General features: G+C 38.7%; 1 protein-coding gene across 1 annotated transcript in view; it reads right to left on the bottom strand.

Annotated features, from left to right (window-relative positions):
- Positions 1-25,370, bottom strand: part of LOC126276364 (sodium leak channel NALCN) — a 361,108-nt gene that overhangs the window by 93,108 nt on the left and 242,630 nt on the right. Inside the window, exons 19-21 of the mRNA XM_049977270.1 lie at positions 22,147-22,314; positions 11,664-11,872; positions 10,845-10,965 (exon numbers count right to left, since the gene is read on the bottom strand). Of these exons, the coding sequence (XP_049833227.1) occupies positions 10,845-10,965; positions 11,664-11,872; positions 22,147-22,314 (498 nt within the window). The remainder of the gene's footprint in view (positions 1-10,844; positions 10,966-11,663; positions 11,873-22,146; positions 22,315-25,370) is intronic.

The following is a 25,370-nucleotide window of genomic DNA, read 5'->3' as shown; positions in this document are numbered from 1 at the left end:
TCTGAGAATGCATAGCCGAGTTGCTTTCAAGCCCCAAAAATGGTTTAATGTAGGACTGAAATTGATTATGTTTAATAAATAATGGTAGTACAGCTGTGTATTTTATAACGCAATTTTTAAACTAAGTTATATTTCCTGTCTGAATTTATTCTAAAATAAGATCTAGAGTATCTGTATATGAAAAAAGAAGTTTGATAATATGGGAAGCAAGCCTCAACCTTGCACTCTTACTAATTAGCATAAATAACATTTTCTTCTCGTTTTTCCCTGGGATATCAGTCTTACACAGTAAAATGTCATTCACAGGCAGCCCCAACTGGAACAAAGGCTGTTTATAGAAGGTCATAAACGTCCACAAGAAAGTGTCAGCCAGGTAGGGGATGGTGCAGGCCTTCTGTAACTATACCAAGACGTAGATTTAGAACTGCTGAAAGTGACAGGATATATTGTGGCGCTTGTAATCACTATATAACTTGGCTTCCTTTGATTTTTAGTCAGTTAATGGAAAATTATGCATTTTCTTGTCGTGGCAGTGGTTTTAGCACTGCCCTGCAGCCAAGGCAGATGTGAAGCTTTACAGTTCCTCTGTGCTTCATATATAAACCCAAATGTGTGAGCTGAAAAGAGAAAATATTTTCTGGACTAGAGGAGAGGAAGAAGGGCCTGAAATTTAAAACATAAGTAGACCTATCAGCAGCAAAGTCAGTGCGATTTTAAATAGTTCTGCAGATGGTAGGATACATTGTGTAAGCAATATAACACAACAACCTGTTCTACAAGTATCAATGCTACTGCACAGTGTAAGGCACAAGACAAGACATTACACTAAATAAGTTTGACCCCAGGGCCACCAGTTATGTGGTGCATCCTTAGAACTGGGCCAGATAAAATACTGGAAATCAAAACTGTTTCAGACAGTGCTTGGGGCTCTCCACTACATTTGGACAGGAAGAAAGTTGGTACATTGTGTCCTTGAAGGTATTACCCAAGCTCAAATGCCAGGACCATTCTAGATACATATCCTATTCCACCTCTTTAAGGATCCCCGTATGCTTTGAGTGGTACAACAGTTTTACGTACCTCGATTGCCACAAGGTCTATAGCCAAATTCCTGTGATATCGCCTTTTGGCTTATTACAGTCCTGCATTCCTGCAAGCCCTATAGCTAGATTTCTGTAGCACTTACGGATGTTCCCAAGACAGCAGTGATCACGTCTTTTGGCCTATTCAAGTTTTTGCACATGATTTTCAAACTTAAAAATGTGGCACAGACATGGCAAAGGCTCACTGACAAAGTGCTGCAGAGACTGATTTTTTTTTATCTCGGCGATATTTTGGTATACTCTGCTGAGGCACAATCACATCTATGGTAGGAAATTGTTGCAATTTTATGAGAGTGTGAAGCACCTCTGTCCTCATGTCAAAGCTTGTCCAGTGACAATTTACATAAACTATAAGCATTCTGGAACACAAGCAGTGCTCACCTTGACAGTTCGGGTACTTCGAGTTTGTTATCCAGTTCACAATGCATGTTCAACATATTGAAGGTGCTGAAAACATAGTGGCCAACTACCTCTCTCATGCATGTTATGCGGTTGCAACTCTGAAGTATGAGGACCTTGCCAAAGCACAAATGGCATATAATCAGCTGCAAGACTTACTGATGGGTCAGCCTATGAGTCTGTGATACCAACAGGTTGAGGTACTAGGTTGTGATGTCAAGTTATGGTGTGACATTTCTCGGCAGGCACTATGGCTCCAATCACACCAAAATTTCACAAGATAGCATTTGACAGTGTGCACAACCTGGTACATCCAGGGGTGAACACCATTGTCAAGGTAATAATAGAATTTTTGTATGGTCTTCAGTTAAGTAAGATGTTTGCAACTGGATCTGCACCTGCCCCCACTGTCAACAGTGTAAAGTGGGAACTCATATCCTTGCTGAGGTTGGGCATTTTTCAGGTATACTGCTGAGATTTTGATGTACCCACCTTGACATCATGGGTCCCCTACTGTCTTTGAAGGTTACAGATGATTGCTTATACTGGTAGACAGATGCACAAGATAGGATGAGGCCATATCACTACTGTAGATATTAGCTGAGTAAAGGTATCTGTCACACACTGGTTGGCATGCTTCAGCTGTCTGCAGCACATTACGACAGACCAAGGCAGGCAGTTTGAATCTACCCTGTACAGTGAACTGGCTAAACAGTGCAGACCCTGTACAGTGAGCTGGCTAAACAGTGCAGATTCCAGTACCACCAATACCAGTTTGAATCTGCCCTGTTCAGTAATCTGGTTACACAGTCCGGATTCCAGTACCACCAAACCACCAGTTACGTCCCAGCTAGCAGTCATATGGTGGAGAGGTGGCATTACATGCTGAAAGTGGTTCTCATCTGGTAAGAAAGTTGAACTGAAGCACTCCCTCTCGTACTATTTGGGTTACAAATAGCTTGCAAGGCTGATATTGGCATCTCAGTGGCTGAGATGATATACAAAGAGTGTTAAGGATCCCAGCGGAGTTTTTCACCTCTGCACTAATGCTAGATCAAATGGACGTGGACAAGATTTGACAAGCACCAGCTGTGAATCATGGCTCACACCCTGTTTTCTCACAAGAAGGCTCTAACAGATTGTTCGCATATCATGCAGTGCACTGATTCTGTGCGGATGCCTCTTCAGCTGCCATATATGGGACCCTACCAGGTTTTGCAGTAAACACACATTTGAGATTCTGCAAATCTAGAAGGCCAGCAAAGTGTCAGTGTAAAGACTGACACAGTATGGGTAATGCTGGCTCCAGCTTCAGACCATGTGGTGAGCAACATAGTCGGAGGGGGGCATGGGGATGATGCTTCCACAACCACACAGCCAGCAGACAACAAAACTAGTTCTGGACAACTCACACTGGCCACACAGAGAGGACCGCTCCACTTTCCAAGTCATTGCACCCAAAGATAGACTGCACAAGAGCTGGCACAACTGTCAAGTTCAAGTATCACTACAGGTGCTCCACACTTTAGGAGGAGGGCTATGTGGGAATGCATATCTCCGCAAGTGAAGTGCAGTAGATACTCTTTGGAGTGTGTGAACAGTGAACTATAATTGTTCTTCGATTGTGTTGTTGTTCCAGATTGCTTTCTGTTGATAATTAAGTCAAGCTCTCTGATACATGGGTATTGTAATTTGTCTACAAACTGTACAGATGAGGCTTCAATAGAGGAAACTGGACTGGGAATTAAATGGAGTATTTGCAGTTTTACTGAAACTCCCCTGAGCTAACATCACTTAAATTAATATTTTTTAATAACTTAATTATAAGAATGCAGATGAAAGAAAATACCTATCTTCATCACATAATCAAGTTAAGATGTTCAAAATTGTTGTGTTCATCCCTTTTTTTATTTAAGAATCCTGTAAACCATCAAAAATCAAGTCCACAGATTTATTCACTTACTTTTACTTTTCATCAATATATAAGCATCATTTCCTACTTTTTTAAAATTCTTTCCATCTTGGACATCAGTATCACTTTTATGAGTGCTGAATTACTAACAAAAACAGCAAAAACATAGAACTGACACTTTCAAATAAGTATAGAGACTTAATACTTGTAATGATGGAAGTCCTTGGAAGTGAGAGCTAACTGATCATACAAAGTGCAGAAAAGTGTCATTTTTGCAGTGTTCACATTGGTAGTAACTGCAAAAATTTAGCATGATGCCTCCAGTATGACCAATAAGAACTACACCTCACAAATACTGCATACAGAGTTCAGCACTTAGCAGGACATTGATGTGTAGTCACTTCAGCCATGGTCAGTGCCATGTCAACCCAATATTAACAGAGAAATTAAGATGTGATGCTGTTACAGGTCACCAACATCATACCACTTGTCCCTATGCTGACTGTTCATCACATCCAGTGTTTCTTCCAATGACTGAAATGCAGTTATGTTGTTAACATATCACACATAATGTGGGTAAATTTTACAACCTAAACAGAAACTATGTATATGAGATAACATGAAAGAGAAATAAAAAGCACAAAAACACAAACCATTTTCTTCCAGAAGTGATGGGTAATATATACTAAAACATAAACAGTACACAACTCTATTATTTTTAACAGTAAGCTCCACAACATGCTATATTAGCATAAACGCTTGAACAGAAATGAACTTACACTCACATATTAAACACTGCATCACACATGCATTATTATTCTCATAATATAATATTAACCAAGCCTTGCACTTTCAAGAACACTTTCTGTTGTTGAAAAGAGCAAATAATAATATGAAAAAATACATTAAATTAAAATTTCAGGAAATATTTAAACATTCTGAAAAAAATCTGCGCATAAAGGCATCTGCAAATAAGGCTCACAGGTTTATTTTCAGTATATCTGTTATTATGTGATGGCAGCAATTTCACAGTGAACTGATTTTGACTGATACAGTTGCCACTAGTTATCATTTAGATATTGCTCTCAAAAAATAAATCATGTGTTCCTCACCCTCCTCTACAGCGTGCATTGCTCTTTCAGAATCTAAATGTGGTAACACATTTCACAGTTGTGACACCTTCTTCGTGTTCTTCTTCCCACTCTTCAGGCAGTCAGTAAATAATAATAATAATAATAAGCTACACATCTTTCACAGAAACCAATCAGCAGTTCTTGTTTATCAAGACAGCTTATGGACCATAGCACCAAGTCTCACAACTTACAAGGACTAGGTCTCCCATAACCATGCCTCTAGTCAGGGGTAAACTTACCTGCAGTAACCAAGCATTTTGCCGAACTTGTGTTCCAAATATCACATGTCAATGCACATGATAGAAAGTTTTCTCTATTATCAGGTTAATTATTTAATTATTGGCTTAGACACACTATCAAGACTTATACAGTTACATGCTTTCTAGGGTGTTTTTGCATTTTACTTAACATGTATCAATATTCTCACTTCCACAGTTTTACTCTTGAAATAAATCAACACTACACTATAAATTTCTTTCACATATTTTTAAAATATTTTTAAATTAATTCTATTTTATCCAGGTGAAAATGATGCTGGCTTTTATTCAAATTGGTTCTGTGTTTCATACAGTCATATAAATAACTTCATACACATCCACTTACAAAAAATAAATAAATAAATAAATAAAATTAGATAATGTCTAAATACCTCACAGAATATATAACACGAAAAAATAGGAGCAAGGGGGGGGAATAACAGAGAGGGTAGAGAAGATGAGGTCAGCCTTCTGAATGACCAGAGGTATATACAATAAAAATGTATATATTTACAGATGCAAAAAACCAGACACTACAAGGAAATAGTGAGTAATGTGGATTTATATGCTGCTAAGACAATAACAGTAGGAAGAAATGAGCACGATTAACTAGAGAGAAGAAGAGAGAAAAGTATTGATGAAAATGCTAGGCCCTAAAAGAGATAGCAAAAGATGGATGCGAAGACTTATGGAAGAACAGTACCGGAGTGTGAGAACAGAAGAAGCATGACTGAAAAGGGCAAGATTTGCAGGACATGAACCAGGATATGATGGACAGAGTAATGACAAGAGAATGGGAAACTATACGGAAAAAAGAGGAAAGACAGGAGGCAGTTGAACTCCAGAATGATTGGTCAGAATGGGGATCAAGGTGGGAGGAAAGGAAAAATGAAGAAGCAAGTACACATCAGCAATTATGCCAAAGATTGATGACAGGAGGACACAGGAGAAGGATACAGAATCACCAGTGGAGCAGACAGAAGAAGAGGATACTGAAGATCTGAAAGAGAGTGGGAGAGAAGAAGAGAAAGAGATTTTGGGAGGAAAAGAGGAAAATTCAATCCATGAATGGGTTAAATGTGATCCTATAGAGATTGTAATGCAAGAAGAAGAAGAAGAAGAAGAAGAAGAAGAAGAAATTAAGATTTTTTTTCTAGTGTAGATAAGGTTTACTTTATTAAACTAGTCATCAGTGAGAATGCCAATGTTACATAAAACATTCTGTACAAACATTACTCAATTTTTTACATTTAGATGATGACAACATGACTGGCAATTACAATCAGAAAATTGCCTCTACTGGTAATACAAAAGAACTCATTGTTGACAAAAACATAAAGTAAGTATGGCTTCTTGGGTGGGTAACACTGGGGATAAGTTAAGCCAAATAATTGGAAAGGTTTCCTTTCGTTGTCTTTGTTAGCACTTTTCCTTATTGAAACAGTTTTGTACTGTAAGAGCATATACCAAGTGTGAGATGCTGTGGTGTGTGTGTGTGTGTGTGTGTGTGTGTGTGTGTGTGTGTGTGTGTGTGTGTGTGTGTGTCTACTTTTAATTATTGCTTATGTTGTCAATGGCAAAGAGAGAAGTGAGAGAGTGAACCCCAGCATCAGTATTTACCTTATTCCTCTTGAATAACACCAAGGGGACTGGCGAGGTTAATGGCCTTATCTGATGGGCAGATCAACATCAACAGTGTCACACATACTTGCTCTTGCCCTACGAGACACTGTGAAGAGACTTGGAATTTATCTCAGGACATTGGTGCAAGTCTGGTGATGATGAACTGCACAGAACCACATCTCCTCCATTTGGAACCCAAATATTTGTGAAGGAAATTCCTTCTGCCACCGAGATTCAAACCAGCTATCTCTGAGTTGAACATCAACACACCAGCATGCATTAGCAATTCTGAATATACAGGACCCACTTCATTCAATCCACTTCATTCCTAACACTATCATCTCCTACTTCATTAACAACAGGGCTACATGTGAAAGCAGACATATAACCTACAAACTTAGCTGCAACTACTAAGCTGCATTCAATGAGAACATGACAACTAAGAATCTGTCCATCCATATGAACGACCACTGCCAACCTGTGGTCAAGAGACAGATAGTCCATAAACTTGGCTGAACATGCTGCCCAATGTGATGTGCCTTGTTTAATGATTGCTTCACAGCCTGTGCCATCTGGATTCTTCACACCAACACTAGCTTTCCTGAATTGCGCAGGTGGGAGCTCTCCCTAAAACATATAATTTGTTCTCGTAATCCCCCTTGCCTCAAGCTTTGCTGGTCCCTGTCTTCCACCTGCCTAGCCCCTATCCTGCCCATACTCCAGTGTACACATGACTTTTGTTCTGCCAACCTATAAGTCCTTTCCTCTTCTCTACTCTACTCCTCTACTCTCGCTCTCTCCTCCCCAACATAGCATAGCCGCCTAATGCTGCACCTAGAACTATCCGGTCCCCACCATGTCCCTGCACATTCCCACAGACAGCACTAGCATCTTCCTCGAGCCTTACTTTGCTATCCCTCCCCCTCTGCACCCAATGCCTCCTCCTTGACTCCCAGTACTCACCCCAGCTGTATTGCTGCTCACATCAGATGCAGCTGCAGTCAGACCTTGGCACCCAGAGACAGTGGTCAAGTGTGTGTCTGTGAGTTGTTGTTGTGTGAATGCTGAGACTTCTACTTCTGAAGAAGGATTTTGTCCTAAAGCTGAAAATATTTTAGTATTGTTTTCATTGTGCCTGTCTGTGACTCAATGCTTCATCTGGGTGGTGAGTAGCAGTCTATCCTTTCCATATTGTTGTTATTCAACCCTGGACTTTGCACTGTTTGTTTTAACACTCACCTGGTTTGATACAATACTTCCAAGATAACAACCTTTCTACACATTCAATTCTTTCTCCATACGGATCGAGGTCTCACTGGCTCAGTGCTCTGATCAATTTCATTATTACTATTTTGTTATTACTTATAATTAATAATAATAATAATAATAAGAATAAGAATAATAATAATTTCATGTACCATAAGCACCAATCACCATCAATAATTTCATGTAGTTCAACAGCCTAATGCAAGTCTTTCAATGGGCGGCATTTGTGTGTCCCTAACTAACCCCAGTAATCCGGACGAGGATATAAAGTTTAACTTGGAATCTGAAACATGTATAATTTCTGGTGAATCTTCACATTATTGATAGTTGGAGGCTAAGTTAAAGGCAGACTAAAAAGAATCTGAGGTCCTGCGACCTATTGGTTTCCAGGCAAATACTTTACCACTAGACCACCAGCCAAATTAACTTGTACTCATTAAATTTATTTGTCCAGCAATGTAATTTTTTCTAAACCTTTTCTTCTGTCTCACCAGATGGCAACATCATTTGCAAAAACTAATTCATTCAAATCTCCAGATTATACAGCTTTAATTTATTTAATAACAACATCCAAGAGTGCAATGAGAAGCAGTGGAGATATGTATGCCTCTCTTTGTTTGGAACCATTCTGATCTACAATTTTCTTTGTTCATTTCTTTCACAATTTTCATACAGCAACTGAATGTTTCGAATCAGAGAACTTGGAACTTCTAGTTTATGCAGACACACTCATATTTTGCTCTTTTTAACACTGTTTTAAGCTTTTTCTATTTCTAAAAGCACTACAATCAGATCTTTCAATTTTTTCCCAGCACTTTTCCATTTGTTGTCTCATGGCAACTAGATCAACTGTTCACCTGTTGCCCCTAAAGCCATGTCATTGTTCTTCAAACTGATACTCTATCCTTGTTCTTAGTCTCTTCAGAATAATCATTTCTTAATCTTGAAACAGCATGATAGCAGGACAATTCCATTATAGCCTGTACAGTTTCCTCTGTTCCTTTTCTTAAACAATGATATGATCAATCCCCTCTTCCACTCATTTAGTATCTTATTTTCTTTCCAAATTATCCTAGTGTACACTGTAGCCACTGAAGACTACACAGATAATCTGGATCCTAATTATCAGTACCACCATTACAGACAGATCTTCACATGACAAAAATTTGCTATCCAGCCATACATGAAAATACTTTTGTTTTCGAGCAATGTCATAATGAATTTTGCACAAATTTAATGAGCAAAGAATACCTAGGCAGTTTCACAAATGGATGACACTGCTACAAATTCATCCTCACTTGCTCTCCACCAAGCTACTGTATCTTTGCAGATACTTAACTCAAACTCACACCACTGTCTCCTATTGTAGCCTTCCCCTTCTCACCCCTCCCCCCATTTCCCATTCTGCTATTTACCAATTTAATGCACATATATACTGTCATAAGGCACATATAATTTCATTTATTTGATTACAGCATTCTCACATATTCATCAGACTGGAGGTAAACCACTAAAAGTTTAAAGGAGCATTTATGAACAATCTATGGTAAAAGTACACAGTTAAAAAATTCTTTCACCACTCATTCACTGACATAAAATACTGCTATGGCATACCCTCTGCCATTTTAAATTCTAGAATATTTATGTGGATGTAGATGTGGACATTGAATATATAGTTAAAAGACATTAACATTATCTGTCCATAAAATTTCTATGATCCACTGCCTCTATTTTATGCAAATTGTTTATATTTGTTTGGAATGTCACCCCAAATAATTGCGACATTTGAGCTGTGCACACTGATAACAAAATCATCATATCAGAGAAACATTTTTGATTAAAATATGGGCATAAAGATGCTTCTCACTGATGTATTGTTGGCCGAATATTGGATGCTAAATGTCAGTAGTTACTTCAGACATTTTTGATTGGTGATTAGTTAATACCATATTACGTCCTTTCTCATTTTCTTTGACTGCAGTTTCTGTTTTGAGGCAGCTTCTCCTATGACAAATCTCCAAGAGAAGTATAACAAGTACAAAAACTCCTAGTTTCTGAACAGTAGTCACTGTTACTGTAAGCTGAAGTTTAAATTCTGAAGAACCTGTCGTTATTTAGTAAAGTCCAAATACAGAATGAGAGTGGAACAGTTTTTGTGCTGAGCAGTGTATGCAGCTTTCACTTCCAATGTAACCAACATGTAGCTTCACAGAAATAACAGTCATGCATGGTTACAAGTACAAACAAATGCATTAACATTACACAATTTTTTTTCATATTTACATAAAAATTGGTATCCTGCCGATGCCAATATCAACCATCCTGAAGTAATCAATGGCTCAGGCTTAGTAAAAGTACTGAATGGTATTGTTCATAATTCCACCAAACTATCCTTTCATTCAGTTGAAGTGTTTTAAGGTGACCATGGTAGTCATAAAATGGGACGACTTTATTAGCTTTTAATTTGCGGAATACCAGCAGATGTGTCCAGTGATATAGATCAGGTATCAGGGAAAGGGATTCTAAAGCTCACATGATAATTTTTAAGTTGTTAAGGCGTTAGAATGAAACTTTTAGTTTTGAAGACTGCTGATTGGTAGGAGAATTGTCACAGTGAAAATCTTTTGTACAAGGACACCAGTGTAAAATGCATCATGTATATAATAATCATACTAGTACCGCAATATTAAACAAATAGTTGTGTGTGAAGTAGGGCCATGTGAATAAATCTAGCCGCCACAGAACAGTCTTCACTTTGTAGGAATGTGGTTTCAGCACAAACCTCAGCTAATAATAATAACAATAACATACATGAATGATTATTTTTTCTGTCTCCTGGGTAGAATCTATCACAACTGTAACACTTTAAATGCAAACTTTTCTTGGTTTTACCAGCTACTCTATTTACAACATTGTTTTACTCATGAGGTATCTTCTTATCAAGGATAAGTAAAAACACATACACATGTTCCTAAATGCTTCAGCGCAGAACAATTAAAGCATGGCTTCTGTATGTCATGCCAATGTATATGATTATTATGCCACACAGATTAAGCACTACAAATGTCAGTTTCTATGGAACATCATGCTCTCATGCCAGGGACCACTACTCTCAGGGAGATTTCCATTTACATGTTACTATTTAACTTACTGGTCCTAACTGTTTAATAAGAACATCTCGGACATCCAACCAGCCTTTAAATGATAAAACTTCAAACAATGCCAACATGGCATCACCTATGTTATCAAAATTGAAGCGTCGAGGGTTTGCCCTAATGAAGAAAAAGAGCAACACACAATATTACAGATTAAAAGAGTCACAAAAAGGAAAGAAATACATAGTTTGCAAGTCTGAGAAATGTCATTATTATCTGCAGCATTTAAAAACAGTCAAGATTAGTTCCTATATTTCAATGAGGTCCACAATTCTTCATCTAAATAACATGATTTATTTTACTATTTACAGCTGAAAGTTTAAATTAACTATTTAAAAAAAATATGTTAAAAATGACGAAATTCCTCCAGCTGTATTAAGGTGTTGGTTTTATTGGCGACTAGTTTCGATGTTGTTACATCATCATCTTCATGCCCATACTTGTTGACAGCAACTGTATGTGTCTAACACTAGTAGTCAGTGGTAGATAGGTGTATTCCATGCGGAAGGCAGGTAGTAACTAATATCAATTCATATCATATCAGTTACTACCTGCCTTCCGCATGGGACACACCTATCTCACCACTGACTACTAGTGTTAGACACATACAGTTGCTGTCAACAAGTATGCGCCTGAAGATGATGATGTAACAACATCGAAACTAGTCGTCAATAAAACCAACACCTTAATACAGCTGGAGGAATTTCATCATTTTTTAACATATATTATACTAACTGACAACCCAAACCATCCATTTCAATTATGGATATACGAAGATTTAAAAAAAAAAGGTTTTGAAGCAGAAATCTACTAACCAGACTCGAGGTACCAGAATAGATGGATATGACTCATTAGCACCAGGCTGCAATTTCATTTTTGTGACAAATACTCTTCTCATAAACACACCAACACAATCTTCACGCTTAGTGATTGTAGGATCATTACATCTTGCTAATCTTCCTCCAAACAGCTGAACACCATAACTTGCAAATACAAACATCAGCACTATAAGAAGAATTGATACCTGAAACAATTACAAAACTTTCTTTACAGTGAAGTACACATGGACAACTTCAAAATGTAACAAATGTAAGAAGTAAAACATGAACAGGTAATATGGACAAAATAGCAAAACAAAACCCGCTGCAGTCATCACTGGGCTGTAGAAACACAAATTAAATTTTAAAGTTCACAAATACAATTAGCAAAAAAGTTATTCTCTCTATCTTTACTTCTTTTGAGATGTCCAAAAAGATGTTCAAATGAATTTAATAATTATATACTTTCCTTTGCCCTTATTACTACTTCAATTTTTAAATGGGAAATATACTATTTTTTAAAGATTATCATTTTTCTTCCCCTATACTTTCAACAAATGTATGTATCCACAGACAGACAGACAGATCAAGTTATACATTTTTTAAACTAGATGGCAATAAACTTCAGGGTGTACAATACTTTTACAATCATTACTGTCAAATAATTCTGAGCCTACCTTTTGTAATTTGTCAGACCAACAAAGTTTCTGATGATAATGCAGTGAAATTAAATTTTTCAGTTCTTGAAGAGTTGTGAACAGTTTATATTAAGCATATTTAAGAGTACACTTTTTTGCCTTTACATCTAAACCTAGAATGTATTGCATTAAAATCCAGCACAACATTGTCAGTATATGGGAGAAGAATGCTGGTGAGAAACAGACAATGTGAGGTATAAAGACAGAATTACAAGTAACAACACATGAAGATCATTCAAACATAAATCAGAATATAGTTGTTCTTCTTGTTGTGGTCTTCAGTCTGAAGACTTGTTTTGATGCAGCTCTCCATGGTACTCTATAGTGTACAAGCCTCTTCATTTCTGAATAACTAATGCAACTTACATCCTTTGGAATCTGCTTACTGTGCTCACCTCTTGCTCTCCCTCTATGATTTTTATGTCCCATATTCCTCTCCAACATTAAACTGGTGATCACTTGATGCCTCAGAATGTTCCCCATCAATCCGTCCCTTCTTCTAGTCACATTGTGCCACAAATTTCTTTTCTCTCCAATTCTATTCAGTACCTCCTCATTAGTTACAAGATCTACTCATTTAATCTTCAATATTCTTTCTTCTGAAGCACGACTTTTTAAAAGCTTCTATTCTCTTCTAGTCCAAACCTTTTATCATCAATTTTTCACTTCCATACAGGGCTACACTCCATAAAAATACTTTCAGAAAAGACTTCTCAACATTTAAGTCTACATTCGATGTCAACAAATTTCTCTTCTTCAAAAACACTTTTCTTAACTGTTGCCAATTGACATTTTATATTCTCTTTACTTCAGCCATCATCAATTATTTTGCTAATCAAATAACAAAACTCATCTACTACTTTAAGTGTCTCATCATGATCTAATGCCCTCAGCATCATTTCATTTAATTTGACTACATTCCATTATCTATATTTTGCTTTTGCTGATGTTCATGTTATGTCCTCCTTTCAAGCCACTGTCCATTTTGCTCAACTGCTTTTTCCAAGTCCTTTGCTGTCTTTAACAGAATTACAATATCATTGGCAAACCTCAAAGTTTTTATTTCTTCTCCTGGGAACTTTAATTCCCACTCCAGAATACAGTAACACAGTTTTATTGGTGACGTATACCATAGTCTTATTAGTGACTTGTACCAATACAGATGCAGCATGTATTTTTCTACATTTATTTATTTTTTTCATCAGTCTTCTGACTGGTTTGATGCAGCCCACCATGCATTTCTCTCCTGTGCCAACCTCTTCACCTCAGAGTAGCACATGCAAGGTACAACCTCAATTATTTTCTGGACATATTACAGTCCCTATTTCCTCTACAGTTTTTAATCTCTACAGCTTCCTCTAGTACAATGGAAGTTATCTGCTAATGTTTTAAATGATGCCCTACCATCCTGTCCCTTCTTGTTGTCAATGTTTTCCATATATTCCTTTCCTCTCCGAAGCTGCACAGAACCTCCTTATTCCTTACCTTATCAGTCGAACTAATTTTCAACACTTGCCTGTAGCACCACATGTCAAATGCTTTGATTTTCTTCTGTTTCTGTTTCCCCACGGTCCATGTGTCACTACCACTCAATGCTGTGCTCCAAACATACATTCTCAGAAATTGCTTCCTCAAATAAGGCCTACATTTGATACTAGTATAATTCTCCCTGTCAGGAATTCCTTTTTTGCCAGTGCTAGTCTGCTTTTGAAGTCCTCCTGGCTCCAACTGTCATTGGTAATTTTGATGGCTAGGTAGTAGAAACCCTCAACTTCACCTATTTCATGACAATCAACCACACTGGTAAGTTTCTCACTGTTCTCATTACTGCTACTTCTTATTACTTTTGTCCTCCTTTGATTTACTCTCAATCCATGTTCTGTACACATTAGACTGTTCATTCAATTCAACAGATCCTATAATTTTTCACTTTCACTGAGGATAGCAAAGTCATCAGCAATCTCAACATTGGTATCCTTCCACCTTGAATTTTAATCCCAGTTTTGAACCTTCCTTTTATTTTCATCATTGCTTCTTCAACAGATAAGTTGAACAGTACAGGTGAAAGAATACACCACTGTTTTACATCCTTTTTAATCTGGGTATTACATTCTTGGTATTCCACTCTTATTATTCCCTCTTGGCTCTTTTAAGTGTTGTACATCACCCATGTCTCCTTATAGCTTACTTGTATTTTCCGCAAAATTTTGAACATCTTGCATCATTTGACACTGCCGAACACTTTTTCCAGGTTGGTAAATCCTATGAACATATCCTGATTTTTCTTTAGTCTTGCTTCTATTATCAACCGCAATGCCAGAAATGCCTCTCTTGTGCCTTTACATTTCCTAAAACCAAGCTGATCATCATGCAACACATCCTCAATTTTTCCCATTCTTTTGTATATTACTCTTGGCACCAGCTTAGAGGCCTGAGCTATTAAGCTGACTGTGTGATAATTCTTGCGCCTGTCAGCTCTTGCAGTCTTTGGAATTGTGTGGACATTTTTCTGGCAGTCAGACGGTATAGAATGAGACTCATACAGTCTCCACACCACCATGAACAATCGTTTGGTTGTCACTTCTCTAAACGATTTCAAAAATTCTGATGGAAAGTTAAATATTTGTTCTGACTTATTTGATATTAAGTCTTCCAAAGCTCTTTTAAATTCTGACTCTAATGCTGGAGCCCCCTCTCTTCTATATCGACTCCGTTTCTTCATCTATCATATCAGACTATTCTTCCCTCCATAGAAGCACTCAATGTACTCTTTCCTCCTATGTGCTTTCTCCTGTGCATTTAACAGTGAAATTTTCAGAGCACTCTTTATGTTACCACTCTTGATTTTAATTTCACTAAAGACTGTTTTGAATTTTTTATAACTCGAGTCAGTCCTTCCAACACTCATTTCTTTTTTTGACTTCTTCACATTTTTCATGCAGCCACTTTGCCTTAGCTTCCCTGGATTTCCTAGTTATTTCATTATTAAGCAGCTTGTATTTCTGTATTCCTGAATTTTCCTGAACATTTTGGCACTCCTTATTTCATTGATCAACTTAAGTATTTCTTAGTTTATCTATGGTTTCTTTACTGTTATCTTCCTTGTAACTACAGTTTTCTTTCCAACTTCTGTGATTGCCCTTCTTCAAGATGTCCATTTCTCTTCAGCCAAACTGCCCATGAGCTACTCCTCATTACTGTATCTATAGCTTTAGGAAACTTCAATGGGAGAATTCCTTAGTACTTCAGTATCCTAATTCTTTGCATACTGATTCATCTTCACTATGACTTGTCTCTTAAACTTCAGCCAACTTTTCATCATTAATAAGTTGAGATCTGAATCTATATCTGCTCCTAGGTATGTCTCACAACTGAGTATCTGATTTCAGAATCTCTGCCTGACCATGACATAATCTAACTGAAATCTTCCCATATCTCCAGCCTTTTCCAAGTAGACCTTCAACTCTTGTGTGTCTTGAACAGAATATTCACTATTACAACCTGAAATTTACTGCAGAACTCAATTTGTCTTTCTCCTCTCTCATTCCCTCTACCAAGTCCATATTCTCCCATAACTCTCTGTTCCACTCCTTCCCCAACAAATGCATTCCAGTCCCCAATAAGCATTAGATTTTCATCTCACTTTATGTACTGAACTATTTGTTCCATATCCACATATACTTCCTCTATCTCTTCATCTTCAGCTTGCAACATTGGCGCGTATATCTGAACTATTGTTGTTGGTGAAAGGCAACAATTTACCTATAGAGGACTGATACATGGAGCACAGTAACACATGACAGAAAACAGCATTCACACTATAGCTTTTGAGCACTAGCCCTTTTGCTGGTAGCTCTTTTGCCAGAAATAGTACACATATTCATGCATGCAACCATACATACACACACAAATGCACACGCCAGTGTCCATGGCAAGACCTGTATGGCTGCTTGTGTAAATATTTGTACAACTGCAGGAAAAAGAGTTAGTACTCTTAAGCTAGTGTGAATGCTGTTTTCTGTTAGGTGTTACTGTGCTCCATGCATTGATCCACTACAGGTGAGGGGTTCCCTTTCCCTTACTTTAAATGTTGACTTTAATTTGATTAATATAACATTTACAACAATGAAAAGCAGTATATGTAACTGTCATGAATTTAATTGATGAGACACAACAATGACCACGTGGGTGAGTCAGTCCACCCGTAACAGTTTTGTTGAAGGTTGTATGGAGTTCGAAGTTGTCAGACTCTCTAAATATAAATGTCTTTTCTGATTATAACGACTACAGTACAAATGAAATAGAAAGTTGTGTGTACGTCATTTCCACAATTACAGTGGTAATTTCCTGTTCCAGTATGCAATATGCGAATGGGCACTGATTGAAAACAGCATGATCAGCAGCCATTATGAATTAAGGCATGAAGGAATTACAGACATTGACTGTGAGTGGGCACATAATGAAATCAAAGCGGAAAGTTAAAAATTTGTGCCAGACCAGGATTCGAACCCAGATCTCCTGCTTACTAGGCAGATGATCTGACCACTAAGCCATCTGGACACAATGGTCATCCCAACTGCACAGACTATCCTAGAACACCTCCTGTCAGATCCAAATTTTCAACTTCTTTGCATACTACTAATGTTGTAGTGCCCCTTGCCCATTATCCTCATTAGTTGTAGCATTTCGCTGATTCCTGTAAGAGTTAGAGCCTGATATGCATCTGTACTGAAGAGATCATTGGCCATTTCAGCTTAATTATATACATAAGTTGAGAATTCGAGTCTGATGGGTGGGATGCTAGGAAAGGCCATGCAGCTGTGATGACCACCATGTCTGGATGACTTAGTGGTCAGAGCATTTGCCTCGTAAGCAGGGGACCTGGGTTTGAATTCCAATCCAGCACAAATCTTCCAATTTTAGTATGAGAAACCAAACAATGGGAAAGACACCAACCATTTGCTCCATTAATTCTCTGCAGTTCCTGATCCTTTACCACCCAGTACTCTGCATGTCAGCATCGATGCCATCTCCCTTTATGCTAATATCTCCAATGCCCTTGGCCTTGCCTCTACTGAACACCACTTTTCCTAATGCTCGAGCGACTCCAAACCAACAACCTGCTTCCTGGCAACCATAACCAACTACATCCTCACTCAAAATTAGTTCTCCTTTGAAGGCATCGCCTACAAACAAATCTGTGGTACAGCAATGGGCACCCACATAGCAACATGTACTGCCAATGTATTCCTGGATCATTTACACACTAACATGAAGTATCTGTGCTAGCAGAATAGAAATGCAGAAAACACAAGTCTGAAAACAATTTATTAGACTCACCAAAATGAAACAATACCTTCTCCAAAAGGACAACAGACTCGATCCCAACCGTGGATTGTCACAAATATAAAATAATAACAGAAAAGACCCAACTCTTCACAGAGAGATATCACAATCAAAAAATTCTACAATGTCAAGATGTTCATCGACTATACCAAGTGCATCTGCAAGGGATCAGCCAGCTAGAAGAGGCTTCTGCTTTGGTTGCCAGAGTGGCAGCTCTGTATACTTCCAAGTGGTGCATCAAACTGCCCTTTGCTGATAGTGCGCTGCCCTGTAAAGCCTGTTTGGCAGATGTATCTTATGGAACTATTTGCAATCACATGCCTGGCATATCAAAGTAGTTCCTGGGCTAGCTGCGACCTCTGGTGAAGCTGTTCTGCATGCTCTGCAAATGGGTAGCAGTCCCTGGTGGCCTCTGGTGGAGACCTGGTGATGTGTTGTGTTGTGGCATATGTTTTCCTGATGAATATATGCCCTGTGATGCAGGCATCCTGTGTTGGTTGGTTGTGAAGTGGGATGCTGATGCAGAAGATGCTATGATGTCTGAAGTGGGCAGCCACAGCATAAAGGAAACCTTCCTAAACACTCAGAATCCCAAACTGATCACCTGGTTCAGATTCAATGATGACGTCTTTGTGATCCGGATGAAGTGTGAGGGCACCCTCCCCACATTCTTCAGAACCTCAAAACCTTTTCCCCATTTGCTTCATCTGGTCCTCCTCAACCCAACAAGCTACATTCCTTCAACTCAGTCTCCATTTCAAGAATGGCTGCATTACTACCTCTGTCCATATCAAACACATCAACCAGCCACCAACAATACCTCCACCTTGACGGCTGGTATCTGTTCCACAATAAGATGTCCCTTCCATGTAGCCTAGCCACCCATGGTTGCCTCATCTGTAATGATGAGCAGTCCCTTTCCAAATATGCCAAGAGTCTTACTGAGGCATTCACAGGCCAAAATTAGACACCCAGCCCTGTCCAATAACTGATATCCTGTACCTTGTCTCACCTGTCACTAACCTTTGCCCACAAACTCACTGTCCAACCACACTGAAGCTGTCCTCTTGCAATTCAGTACCATCCAGGATGGAAGAAACTGAATCACATTCTCCGGCAAGGTTTTGAGTACTTCTCACAGTGTCCTGAAATGAGAAATGTTCTCCCCAACCCAACCCATAATGGTATTCCATCAACCACTCAAAAGGCTCATCTCCATGCAATACATCTAGATGCAAGACCTGCCCCATACATCCTCCCACTACCACCTACCCCAGTCCTATCACAGGCACCTGCAACCGCATCAGAGGCAGGGCCATCTGTAAAAGCATTCATGTGATCTATTAACCAATCTGCAACCACTGGTCTATATTATACATGGTCACAACCAGTAACAAGCTCTCTGTCCGCATGAGACACTATTGCCAAACTGTGGACAGTAGACAGCTGGACAACCATTTGACAAACTTTTTGCCCCACTTTAATGACTGCTTCACAGCCAGCACCATACGGATTCTTCCCACCAACATTAGCTTTTCTGAATTCTACCTATGAGAAAGAATTCTCTCTATAATATAAACTTCAATCCCCATCACCCCCTCCACCTCAACACCCCCCCCCCCCCCCCCCCGGCCTTGATCTTCATCAGTTCCTGTCCTCCACCTACCTTTTCTCTTCCCTGTTCCCATGCTGGTACTGCATACACCTTCTCTCCTGCCAACACTTCTGTAAGTCTCTCCTCTCCCTTGCCCCCCCCTCCCTCCCCCTCCCACCACACCACAACAGAGCTTCATAATGCTGCACCTGGCAGCCATACCCCGTCCCCACCACATCCCTGCATGTTCCCAAAGACAGCTCTAGCATCTTCTCCCATCTCTACCCTACTATCCTTACCTCTTCTCATGCCTCTCCCTTAACCCCACCATCCACCCAAGATTGCTGATCACATCAGATGCAATTGCATTTGGGCCTCAGCACCTCCAGACACTGCTCATACATGTGAGAGAGTGCTCGAGTGAATGTGTGTGAGTTTTCTACTACGGAAGGAGGATTGTCTTCAAAAGCTTAAATACTTTAGCATTCTTTTTCATTTTGCCTTCTGGTTCTTGGTGCCTCCTCTATGTGGTGGGTCGCATTACATCTATTCCATATAGTAGGAATTGTCATAGAACTGTTATGATAGAAAGCTTCCTAATCTGTTCATGGAAGAAAGAAGTTGGCTACCTCAGTAGTCAATTGCACATATACTGTTTGACTGCAGCATTTTCTTTGAAACATTTCCCTCCTGATGTCTTCTTCAGTGAACCAAATATGTGGTAGTCACTTTGGGACAAGTCTGGACTGTAAGGTGAGTGATGAAGAGATAGTGTGTTTTTCACTAATTAAGAGTTGCTCTACAGGGCTGAGAGCTGTCATGCAGGAGGGCATTGGGAATTGGCTGCCAGATATGCAATCTTGGCATCATCCATTAGCTTGCAGTAGTAGTTTGTCATTCAACTGTGCAGGTAGTCAATCAGCAGTACATCTTTTGAGTACCTTAACACAGCTGCCAAAACTTTTCTGGCTGAAAGCCAAGTTTTGGCCTTGATCGTTGCCTGCTCCTCAACTTTCCTCCTCTCCATACTCATCCTCTTGTTCTACGGGGTAAATTGACAGACCCACATTTCGCAGCAGGTCACAACATAGTAATTCGGAAGATGCTGATTGATGTCTTTCTGCACATTCTTTTGTGCCTCGATGAGAAGATGTGGAACATAGTTGCCAATACTCTTTGTTATCCAAGTGTGACCAATAAAATTGTATGGACACTTCCAAGACTCTCTATCACCTGTCATGCAGTCTTGGCAACAGCAATGTTGCAATAAAATTCTACAAGCTCACACATAACTTATACATTGTCTTCTCTGAAACTGGTCAACAAATTTCATTTGTGGCTTTTATTTTATACCTTATCATGACCATTTCGGAACTTCTGGGACCAACTGACACCTGGGTTACACTTACAGTAGCATCACTTTACACTTCAAACTGTCAATTAATTTCTTGTTTTATTTGGTGTTGTTTAACAAGCACTGGTACTTCTGTCCACTTAATGGCAGTACTGAAATGGGGTACATACTTGTGTTGGTTATGTGCTACCCCATCTCCATTCTCCTGCAAGCAATTCCCCAGTCCACTGTGCAGCTCATGTCACTACAAAGTCAAATGAACTTAGTTGGGATATATATTTCACTGATCCTAGTAATATGATACTGGAAAGTACTGGGTGGATTACATTTTGCGGTATGTGTAAAGATAAGGATTCACTGTATAGTTGAAGTACTGGACAACACATGACTCATAAACAAGATTTGGAGCTTTTAACTTATCTTTCATTCATTGCCTTCCAGAGGTAACAAACATTCCCTACACATTGTAGTTGTGAATGACTGTGTTTGTTTCTTAGGTGTGTAGGGGGACACTATCTGAAAGCTAAGCTATAAGCTCTATATCTATTTTTTATGGTTGCCTATCATCCAAATCAACTATAAAATGAATGGTTATCTTTACTCTTTCCATTCCTTACATAACAAAATATAAAAGACAACAAAGCTTTGAGCGGAAAAAGAGGACAAATGCCAAATGGAGAATACTTATCAAATGGAGGCAATGCTAGACTAAAGAGGATAAACTTTTGCTAAAAAGATTTCTTGTTTGCCATTACTGAGATGATCATTATCCTAAATAACCATTTTTGTTATTTTAAAATTTTTGTTTAACAAAAACAAACAAGCTTCATTTTGGACATTTTTTCTAAATACACATACTTTCATCTAAGTTCTCACTGAACAGAAGTCACTTTGAGTTGTCAACAGCTGCTCACAAAAGAAAATGAAAACTTTGCTAGCTTTTGGAAGCTGCAGTACCAGTCCACCCCCCACCCTGCATCAACGCCCACCCTCCCCACACACTCTCACCTGTGTACCTAGTTGCATTGTGCAGCAGGACACACAACACTGAGAATTCTATAGTTGATTTGAGTGGTAGACAGCCAGATAAATAAGATGTAGAACTTGTTGCTTAGCTTTCAAACAATACACTTCTTCTGATGTATGAAACAAACACAGACATGCACATCTAAGCACCACATTCAAAGGATTTCTTCTGAAAGCAAGCAAAGTTTTCATTCTCTTTTGTGTGTGTATGTTGACCACTCAACACTGTTGCTATCTAATGAGTGTTCTCCTTTAGTCCTAAATTTTTCTCATTCTGCCAAAACATTCCTCACTAAACTGATCTAAGTATCAAATTCTATATCAGTTTTTGAATGCATAATTCTGATCATTTATCATGTTTTAACACAAATCTGCAGTAATCACATTCTGAAGAGAAACCTATGCATAACTTAATGAATACAGTACATAAACTTAATGCCTACTAAGATGTAAGAAAAGTACCAGCAAAATTTCTTTGAATCCTCGGCATAGCTCGTAGACTACTTTTCTCATGTGTGGAACAAGTGTGAAAATTCTTAGAGGTCGTACACATCTGAGTATCATAAGAAGCTGTGCTCCTGAATTCGGTGGAACATTCTTTGGCATCCAGCAAAGAAAAACAAGATTCACCTGAAACAGACATATATCATCAGTATTAAATTTTAAATTGTGTTTACTTACAATATAAGACACAATCACATGCGTATGTTAAATGATCTTTGCATGACTCTGTCTGGACTGATATATGGAGAGGAAATGTGGAAATATGTGACATACTTGGCACATTAGTATAAGATCACCATCTTTGTGCATCAGCCATGTAGGCAGATGTCTTATGTTAGGGGCTGAGGATGACACAGCAAACACATACGGATGACATTATGCATGAAATGATCACTGACAAATTAGAGATCAGCCACTGTCAATGAAAGGTGGACAATAGTTGTATGCCTCCAATCATGTCATTTAACAGGATTAAAAAGGAACACAGGAGGGAGATAACTTTCAACAGCAGGAACATTTACCACATACTATTACCAAGTCAGAGGATAATTCTCCTGCTTTAAGTGCTTAATTTGTCCAACAAAAACAATACCTGCCCTAGGTAAAGATTTCACAGTATCCTCACTCACAACTTCTATCAGACTGAACAAGTTTAGTTATACACTCAGTGAACATGTGGATGCATTCCCTTCACAATGGTATCACATAGTTCAATGTATGTAGTGTCTTGCCTTTTTCAGGTATCTCTATGAACAATACGATAATGTCCTGTTCACAGAGTTGCAGTTTAGCCTAGAGGGAGATTCTGAGTGTCAAATCCTTGAGACATGAAACCATTCTGCTAAAAATTGTGAAAAGGAACCAATGTGGTAACACCATTGTTTATTTCTGTGACTGCATCATGTCAGTAGCACATATATGCTTCTATGAGTACTCCAATGGCTGCAGTTACAAGGATGACATCATGAAAATGTGCAGTTGTTTTGGTGCATGTGATGGCTGGTTCCACATGACACATAGTAATCACCACACACAACTGATCTAGTGGATGAGTACCTACAACTTAAGACATAACATATCTACAGCAGTCCATTTACTTCTTGGGAAGCTCTAAACAAAAGTACTATAGCCCCAACACTGTCCCCTCTGTCTACTGCTGACCTCCAGCAATGTTAAGTGTTCCTGAAAGTCATGCTGGATGGCCTGATCTACAAAATTAAGGGGCTTTTTCACGCAGAATTGTCATGTGATGGCATCACAACCTACAGGGACAGTCAGTATGGCTCTGCATGTTGGACAATACACATAGTAAATGTAATCCATTACTCATCATAGGTTATATCTCGTATCTAACATTCGATCACCTGTTAGTTAGTTAGTTAGTTACGTGTTCCATTGATCAATAGCATGGAAAACTGTTACAATGTGGAACGTGTCAAATGCACAAGAAATGCACACAGGAAACAAGTTTTTTATTTTTTCTTTTCTTTTTTTGTTTACATTATAATGTTATACCCAAATATTTCTATTATCTATCCCATTCCCTTAAATGGCACAAAATGCATATATTATACCTCCAGTTTTATTTACTCATATTCAAGATTGATCTACGGTATAGAAGGAGTTGACAAGGAGGTATGACTTCAATTTGTTTTTGAAATATTACTGCTGTCTGTCAGACATTTTATTTCATCTGGTAATTTCTCAAAAAGTTTTATAGTAGCATATTTTACCCCTTTCTGTGCCAAAAATAGGTTAAGTAAAGGATAGTGTAGGTCTTTTCTTTTTCTGGTATTGTAATCATGAAAGTTGCTGTTGACTTTAAACTGGTCCATGTTGTTGAGAGAAAGTTCGTTACTGAGTAAATGTACTGTGATGCAGATCTAAGAATTCCTAACCTTTTAAACAGATGCCTACAAGATATGTGACTATGAACCCCACACATTATTCTAACTACTTTCTTTTGAGCAGTGAATACCTTTTGCCTAAGTGTTTATTTGCCCCAGAATATTATTCTGTATGACATCAGAGATAAAACTTCTGAAATTCAGTTAGCAAATCAGTTTGGCTTGCTATCTGAAGTAGTGGAGGAAGGACCTTATTCAGATGTAGTTGAATGTAGGTTGAAGCAGAATACTAGCTTAAAGAAAAAAACATGTCAAGATCAAACCAGAATAGGAAAAGAAGAATTCTCCTTATAGGTAGCAGTCATGGGAGGAGTGTGGACCAACAGCTTCAGGAGAAATTAGGGACGGAGTATCAGGTCACCCGTTTTGTGAAACCAAGTGCTAGCCTTGGCCAGGTGACAGAAAACGTAGGTCAGCTATGCAAGGACTTTGAGAAGAAAGATCAGGTAATTATAGTTGGGGGAGCAGGAAACAACCTGGCTATGAATCCAAAATATAGTCTTAGGAGTGACCTGGATAAAATACGAGCAGAAACTGGACACAGGAATGTGGGGTATGTGGAGGTCTTTCATTGCCATGATCAGCCCTGGGTAAACACTGCTGTAAGGCATGTTAACACTGAGCTGAACGGGATGCCCCAGACACCGACAAAGTCTCACATGAGTGTAGTTCCAGTTGATACTATTGATAGGTAGGGTTACACTACATATGGCCTGCACCTTAATAGAAAGGGGAAAGAGAAGTTAGCTTCTCTATTAGCAGATACTGTAAGGGGGGCTACAGTCACACAAGGGGTGATCCCTGTGGGACCAGGCAGACAGGTTTTTAGGTTAAAGCCAAATCCTAGACAGACAACAATCAAGGAAAATAGAAGAAAACAAACTTCATGCACAGCAAATAGGGATAAAGCTAAGGGTTGTATCAACTTACTTCACCAAAATATCAGAGAAATAAAAAGTAAAGTAGATGAGCTGATAATATGTTTAGTGTGTGTGTGTGTGTGTGTGTGTGTGTGTGTGTGTGTGTGTGTGTGTGTGTTTGAGGTTTACGGGTGCTAAACAGCGTGGTCATCAGTGCCCAAACGCATAGAAACAGGAACACATGCGGTGAAGAGACGAAGATGGACACCGAACAAGGAGAATGGCTAAAAGACACAGGCCTGACGCAGTTCCAAATGCTCACATACAGAGGCAAAACAAGAGGAAAAGAAACACACTAAAAAAGGAAAGGAAACACAAGGAAATTAGAACAGAAACCAAAGGGAAACAAGGAGGT

Source organism: Schistocerca gregaria, chromosome 1, assembly GCF_023897955.1.
Source record: "Schistocerca gregaria isolate iqSchGreg1 chromosome 1, iqSchGreg1.2, whole genome shotgun sequence".
Lineage (NCBI taxonomy): Eukaryota > Metazoa > Arthropoda > Insecta > Orthoptera > Acrididae > Schistocerca > Schistocerca gregaria.
Note: the sequence above shows the minus strand (reverse complement) of the source record. Positions and strands in the feature narration are given on the sequence as shown.